This window comes from Corvus hawaiiensis, chromosome 5 (genome assembly GCF_020740725.1).
Source record: "Corvus hawaiiensis isolate bCorHaw1 chromosome 5, bCorHaw1.pri.cur, whole genome shotgun sequence".
Classification (NCBI taxonomy): Eukaryota; Metazoa; Chordata; class Aves; order Passeriformes; family Corvidae; genus Corvus; species Corvus hawaiiensis.
In genome coordinates this window covers 31231905-31239085 of record NC_063217.1, presented here as the reverse complement: position 1 = coordinate 31239085, position 7181 = coordinate 31231905, and the positions used below count along the sequence as shown (strand labels likewise).

Sequence of the window (7181 nt, the reverse complement as noted above, 5' to 3'; positions counted from 1 at the left end):
ATGGAGGAGCAAAACGTCCCCAGTGAGGTGCCAGCAGCCCTAAAGCGCCTGGCCAAATACATAGTGCGTGGTTTCTATGGTGTGGAGTGTTCCCTGGCCCTGGATGTACTGATCCGCTACCCCTGCGTGAAAGAGGATGACTTGTTACAGCTGCTCAAGTACGAGCATAAGCAACTGCGCGCTGTCCTCAACATGCTCAAGGCAGACAAGCTGGTGAAGCTGCGGATGCGAGTCGAAACGGGGCCTAACGGGAAGAGCACGAGGCACAATTACTATTACATTAATTACAAGGTGCTGGTGGATGTGGTAAAATACAAACTGGATCATGTACGTCGGAAAATAGAAGCAGATGAGCGGGATTCAACTACCAGATCCTCTTTTAAGTGTCCGTCTTGCTCTAGCTCTTACACGGACCTTGAAGTCAATCAGCTCTTTGATGCATTTACAGGTGTGTTACTTAACATTGCTTATTTGCTGTTATCTTAAAGAATAACCCTGATAGCACAAAATTGTTTCCTAAGTGAACTTTGCAATAAAAGCATGTTTGTTAGGATATGCTTCTTGTTTGCTGGTGGACAAGGGTCTGGGACAGGGGATGCTTGGAGGTGAGGGTAAGAGAAATGCTGCCTCTGTAGAACAGGCCACGCAGAAGGAAGAATAATCTTGAACATATGAGCTGGCATTGGGAATCAGATTCCAGGCCTCAGCTTTGCTTTGAACTTGGTTAAGTAATCTTAACTCATCCAAGTCTTGTGAGTCTCACTTCCTCATGTGGAAATAGGAACACAGTACTCGCTTTACTGTGTTTTGAATCTCTTAGTTAATCCATTTGTGTGGTCAGCTCTTCTGACAGAAGAGTTGGACAAGATGGGTAAAACTGTTTGCAGTCACCTCCTGTAATAAGCATCTTGCAGCTCAGTAGTACCAGAGCTGTTCTGTCACTCCTGGGCTGGGAAGATCAGGCTCCTCCCAGGTCAACATGACACATCCACAGCAGAAGTGGTGTCAGAGCCTGTGGATGTTTCTTGTTTCAAAATGAGCCAAAATGGCATCACAGTGCAATACACTACTGAGAGCACAGCTACTGTGCTGACATCTGTCTCATGGGATCTGCAAAGGATGCCAGAGCCAGGCAGAATGAACTTTATACGTCTAACTTGAAATGCTAATGGTGAAATTTGTATTCTGCCAGTTTGCAAAATCATCCCTTTCTTCTAAACGGAGGGACTCTGTCGAGTTACTGAAATGCAAACATTGAGGCTGGTGATGTATTTTCACAGAACAAGCTTGGTTTTGTTTGTTTTCCTGAAGACATAAATACAGGATTTTAGCATATGCCTTGACTGACTCTGGAACAACTAAAACCAGATGCTACTTACGCTTGAAAAGATGTAATTTTTTCTTACATTAAGAACTGAGAAGATGAGATAGAAGAAAAAAATAAATTGATGATAGTACATGTCCATCCAGCTTGAATGTCTCTCCTGAGACATTTCTCACTTGCATAGCAAGTGTGTAATAACAGTCTGTCTCGAGTTTGCCTGTAGAACTGAGTTCCCCTTGTTAATGTGAACAAATAGATAAAGCAGAATGTCTGGGTAACTGTCCAGGCTGCAGACTGCTTAACAAGGTGCTGCTGATCTTTCTGCATTCTATGAATGAAAACGCCTCCTTTGGAAAATGTTGCAGAGACCTTCCGCTGCACTTACTGCAACACTGAAGTAGAGGAAGATGGCTCAGCATTTGCAAAGCACGATGCTCGAACATTGCTGGCGAAGTTCAACGAGCAGATCGAGCCTGTCTTTGTGCTGCTGCGTGAGACTGAAGATATTGTGCTGCCCTATGACCTGCTGGAGCCTCAGCCAACAGAAATACCAGAATTATCAGAAAGGTATAAACATAACCCTAGAACTTCTGATCAATGCAAATCCCCCCAACTACTTTCCAGGTGTAAAATCTTTGAAATACTGAACTTGCAGCCTACTATGCATTCCATTCTGCTTTGTTCAGTACAGTCTGCTGTTGAATGAAGAAGTCTGTAGTATCTAAGGCATCCTAAATTATTGCTATGCCTTTTTAGTTTTTTGATACATTTTTTAAAGTAATTTATTTCCCAGATTACTCCTTCAGCTAATGCTCATAGCCCTTTCTGTGAGAAAGTAATGTTTCTCTATCAGTGTGCTTCATCCAGAGATGCACTACTGAAGAGACCTTGCAAAAATCTATGGTTCAGAACCACCTCCCTCTGAGATGAGGTAAAACGAAATGTAAAGTATTTGAATATAGAAGATAGTTCAAGATAGTCTGTTGACAAAGCATGGTTTTGGGGTTTGTTTGGGGTTGTTGTTCAGTTTTATTTGAATGGGAAGTGGGGGGGGGGGCGGGGTTCTTGCCTGAATTCTACCTCTTTAAAAAAACATGACACTTTATTCAGCTTTGATCCAAAGTTGGGCTCAAGTGTGCTGGAATCCTGCAGCTGCCCTGAAAAATGGGCACACAGAAGTTCCTCTTTTGGCCTTACATACACCCAAAACTTAACTATTGATGTCCAAGACTCAAAGCACAAGAAGAAAAAAAGAGAAAAAGCAACTGAAAAGCAACCTATCTGGTTGTCACAGAGCACCGTGGAAGGAGCAGCAACAGCCACCAACAATACCGCTGGTAAGTTTAATGCATTAGCAAATAAATTCAGCAGCCTTAGTGCATTTAAAATACAGCTTTCCCATTGAAAATGTAGTGAGCTTGGTTTAGAAGATAATGTATCAATTCTGTGTTAGTCGTTATCAGATCTTAGTTTCCAAAATCTAGTTTTCAGACTGAGTAATATTCCTAAAGCTATTCAGGTAGCAGGTCCTGAAACTTCTGGCTTTAGCCATGCAGTAATGTTAGTGGTAATCTTTACAGTGGAAAGCCCTTGGAAATGTCTGTACTTTCAAGAGAATTCTAGTGTGGGTAAAAAAGATCCAGAGCAGAAAAAATCACCTATGTAGGATGCCTGTGGTAACTGTAAACTACTGATCCCTCTAACACTTAGTATTGTGTATTAGGAGTAAATGCTTCTGAAGAAACTGAAGAAAGTGTTAAAGAAACTGTCACTGATAATGAAATCATCAAGACTCTTCTGATCCATGAATCCAAGTCATCATCTAGCAGAGACCAGGCTCCTGTTGTCAAAAGCAAACTACATGGATCATGCAGTGATAACAGTGAGTCCGAAGAGGATGCCAAGCACTCAAGAGGAGCAGGAATGAAAGTAGCAGGCAGCAACTTTGAGCAAGAGGAGGAACAAGAAACTCTGGGTCCTATTTTAATGGTAGCTGGTCAGCCCTGTTCATATGGTGAAGTTAGTGAAAATCCACAGCTTGTGTCTCTCATGACAGATGAAGAGAGAGACGCTTATATAAAAGTAGGACAAGAAATGTTCCAGTCTGTCTTTGAGTAACTACTACTGTAGGGATATGCAACCTTGTATAGAATGGATGAAGGCTTCTAACTTACGTTCTTCAAAGTTAACCCTTCAGTGGTAAAGTTTTGTTTGAACTTGCTCTTAAGCAAGATGGTAATCCTGTAGTAGGTAACTACAGTTCAAATATTATCATTGCAGCCACAGCAAGTGTTTTCTGTTGTAATGCTTAGACTTTGTGGATGATGTCATTAGTTTTGGAGCATGAATCATTTCAGGATACATTTGGATCTGATTAAAATAACATCTGAAAAGCAGTGATGCAATCTATAGTAAGAAATAAATTATTCCACCTTCCTCTCCGAAGTAACAGTTACTTCCAGTAGTGAAAATGAGTCCAAATCAAGTATGACTTGGTTTCAGTCCATATGAGTGTTCCATTGGTTTGTTAGGTCACTCACTAGGCACCAGTAAAGGACAGGTATCACACAGCAAAATCCTAAGGGCAGAGCTGTTACTAAATTGCATCAGCAAGAGATGAGAGACAATTCTGGTCTCTGAACTTTCATCCTAAGAATAATTTTTCCAATTCTTTGTACTCATGGCACTACAGAACCATCTTGAGTGATGAACAGTGCAAGGAGCACTGGACAGTACAATGTAATGTTTCATTTTGGTCCAGAACAGTAAGGGAGCAAGCAGTGTATCAAGCACAAGACTTTGCTTCTCCCATCTCACTCCCATGCTCCCCAATGTTCTTTTATAGCAAGAAACAAATTCTACTTTAACTGAACTACATGAGTAGGACTGGCATTGGGCATAAGTGAGAGTTTAACTTCTTCAACAGTTCTACTATGTGAGAAGGGATAAGGAAAGTAGACTAGAAGGGCACAAACCAAAACACAGGAGGTTCCCTCCACATGTTAGGAAACACTTCACTGTAAGGGTGACTGAGCACTGGCACAGGTCTCCCACCATGAAGGTACTCAAAAGCCACCTGGAGAAACAGGCCCTGTTGAAGCAAGATGACCTCCCATGATCCCTGCTGACCATTCCATGACGAAAGGGTAGAGAGAAAGTATGACCAAAGAAATACCATTTCAACACATTTTTTGTGTACACATACTGTTGGTTTTGACTGAGGTAATTTTCTTTTCAGTAGCTGGTGTGGGGCTGTTTTGAATCTGTGCTGAAAATAGTGTTGATAACACAGAGATGTTTTCATTACTGCTGAGCAGCACTTGCACAGGGTCCAGGACTTTCCTGCTAATCCCCCCATCCCCCCAGTGAGGAGGCTGGGGGTGCACAAAGAGTTAGGAGGGGACACCACCAGGACAGCTGACCCACACTGACCAAAGGGCTATTCCACACCATATGGCATCATGCTCAGCATATAAAGCTCAAAGAAGAAGGAATGGGGGACAGTTGGAGTGATGGCATTTGTTTTCCCAGGTCCTTGTTATGCATCATGGAGCCCTGTTTTCCTGGAGATGGCGAAACACCTGCTTGCCATTTTGCTCTGCTTGCATGTGTAGCTTTTGCTTTACCTCTTAATCTTTCTTTCAACTATGAATTATATTGCTTTCACTCTTCCACCTCCCTCTCTGATCCCATTGGTTGGGGAGTGAGCAACCAGATGCTTTGGCGCTCAGTTGCTGGCTGGGGTTAAGCCCACCATTCCAGGCAAGAATTCAGGAATGGTGTGTGCTTATGCTCTCTCTTGAGTTTAGAATTTAATTTATTAAAAATGTCCTCTTTTAGGTCTGAGTGAGTCTTGGGCTAAATTAGTAATTAAAGCTTTGATTGTTTCAGGTTCACAGGTTTTCCTTTGTCACAACATCGTTCCTTGGTCCTCAAAATGGTAAAGTTTTTTTTCTGCATACAGTAGTAGCACCAGTTTAAAGCCTGCAGAGTAACTAAACAGTCTTCAAACGTTTTGCTAATCTACTTTCATCCCTGGACATGAGAGGCATGTGACCATAATCTGCCCTTTCAAAATTTATTCATAAAACCTAGAGACACTCCAAACAAACTAGAAAAATATTACAGAAGAATTACATTCTCATTTTATTTAAACTTCAAGCATATTTAGGCTTCACCATCGCTATACTGTCTCCCACAGTATATAGCCATATTATCATACTAACCTCAAACGCAACACAATCCTGAATTAAAGATGACCAGTGCTTTTTAACTACTTTCAGAAAAGCCTTGTGTTTAAGGTAAACAGGATCTCTATAATGCAGCAGGTCTGCTGAATAAGCTACTTCTAGCTCAGTTTTATGACTTAGTGTTATTATCAACTCTGACCTGAAAAACTGAACAAAGTTTTCCCATCTGCTTTTCTGTAATTCTAATTCCACCTTTACCATGAGACTCCAGGAAGTGCTGACTTCAACTATTTTTTAAAAACATGAACTTAATTGTAGTTTCCTAAATTTCATTACAAAGTCAAACACTTTAGGAACAGATTCTACAGACTTTCAATTGCAGCTGTGAAAGGATACCAACATTTTCAGACCGGCTTAATCCTTTGAACATCAAAAGGATTCAGCAAATGCAGAAAAATAAAGCTGGTTTCTGCAGTTAACTATAAACCCAAGGTATTCAATTTCGCCTCAGATAAATGTGCTGAGAGAAACGAAATCCAAAGGCCATGAACAGAAACTTTTTTTGTTACAGACCAGCTATACTCTAGGCTATAAAGGCAACATGGAGGTATGTACTGTGTCTAGACCTTGTATTTGTAGAAGATGCAAGAAACTTGGAGAACTTCTTGTCCCAGGAAAATTAGCAGTGTTTGTTTTAAAAGAAGTAACAAACTGCTACAAGCATGCCAACAAGTCAATTAACTTCCAGCAACAACCTCAGCATACCAGTGTGTAAGCCTAAGAAAATTTTTCAAAAGAGAAAACTTACAGACAAGTCCAAACTTTATTTAAAACTACCATTTTGAACAATTTTAAAATTACCAAACAAGTCACAATAAAAAATTAAGACAGAAAAAGAACAGTGCAGCAAAACTGAACAGAAGTGGATTCAGTTCCAGCTGTTTAAACTGCCACAGGCAGAAGATCACATACCTATCCCTAAGAGGCAGTGTGTTAAAAATTTTACATTTTTATACACTTCCAGAATTCTGGGAAATTACTGCTGATCTTCCATATGCATTTGTATACACAGAATTTATAAATGCAGATATCTTCAGGTTATTCTTATGCATTTTGAGCTCCAAAAGTTTCTGTAAAATAATAAAAAAATCATTGTCTAACATCTACAAGGCATCAAACAGCTCCTGACTGCATTTCAACTCCTATTACAACCTCACAAGCATTTCTGAGGCATGGCTTACTTGAACAGCTACAGCCATCTCCCCCTACACAGGTTAAGAATAGCTTAGAGCTAGCTCCAACTTTGGTGTGGCATGGTGTTCTGGTCAGACTGTTCCCACAGTAGGCCTGTGCATCAGTATCCACCAAATGGGGACAACAGACTTGTGCTGGCATAGCTGTGACAAGCAGAAAGCGGACAGGCAGTGAATGAAACGGAAGGAAGATGCACCTTCCTTCATATTGTGTGCTGGAAAAAATCTGTGCTGCCATTGCAAATGCATTAAAAAAAAAAAAACAGGTTCATCAGCTTATATTGTTCTTGAGGAATCGGAATGAGGTACACTAGCAGAAAACTGCTACTATCAGTATATCCAGTTCATGCCCTTATATATGCCATTACTGTACACTCCACTGGAGAATTACAAGTCTAACAATAAAATAGAAGT

At 40.7% G+C, this 7181-nt stretch overlaps 2 protein-coding genes across 13 annotated transcripts in view; one reads left to right on the top strand and one right to left on the bottom strand.

Annotated features, from left to right (window-relative positions):
- LOC125326315 (general transcription factor IIE subunit 1-like) lies at positions 1 to 3989 on the top strand. The gene is made up of 4 exons (XM_048304471.1): positions 1 to 448; positions 1690 to 1891; positions 2435 to 2661; positions 3048 to 3989. Exons 1-4 carry the CDS (start codon positions 1 to 3, stop codon positions 3440 to 3442), a joined length of 1272 nt encoding a protein of 423 aa, XP_048160428.1. The 3' UTR covers positions 3443 to 3989.
- A 1399-nt stretch (positions 3990 to 5388) lies between these two features.
- PCM1 (pericentriolar material 1) overlaps positions 5389 to 7181 on the bottom strand; it is a 43187-nt gene continuing 41394 nt past the window's right edge. For all 12 annotated transcript variants that reach the window (XM_048303466.1, XM_048303469.1, XM_048303475.1 and 9 more), the window contains one exon: positions 5389 to 6644. In XM_048303466.1, coding sequence (XP_048159423.1) covers positions 6619 to 6644 — 26 coding nt within the window. In that variant the 3' untranslated portion in view covers positions 5389 to 6618. The remainder of the gene's footprint in view (positions 6645 to 7181) is intronic.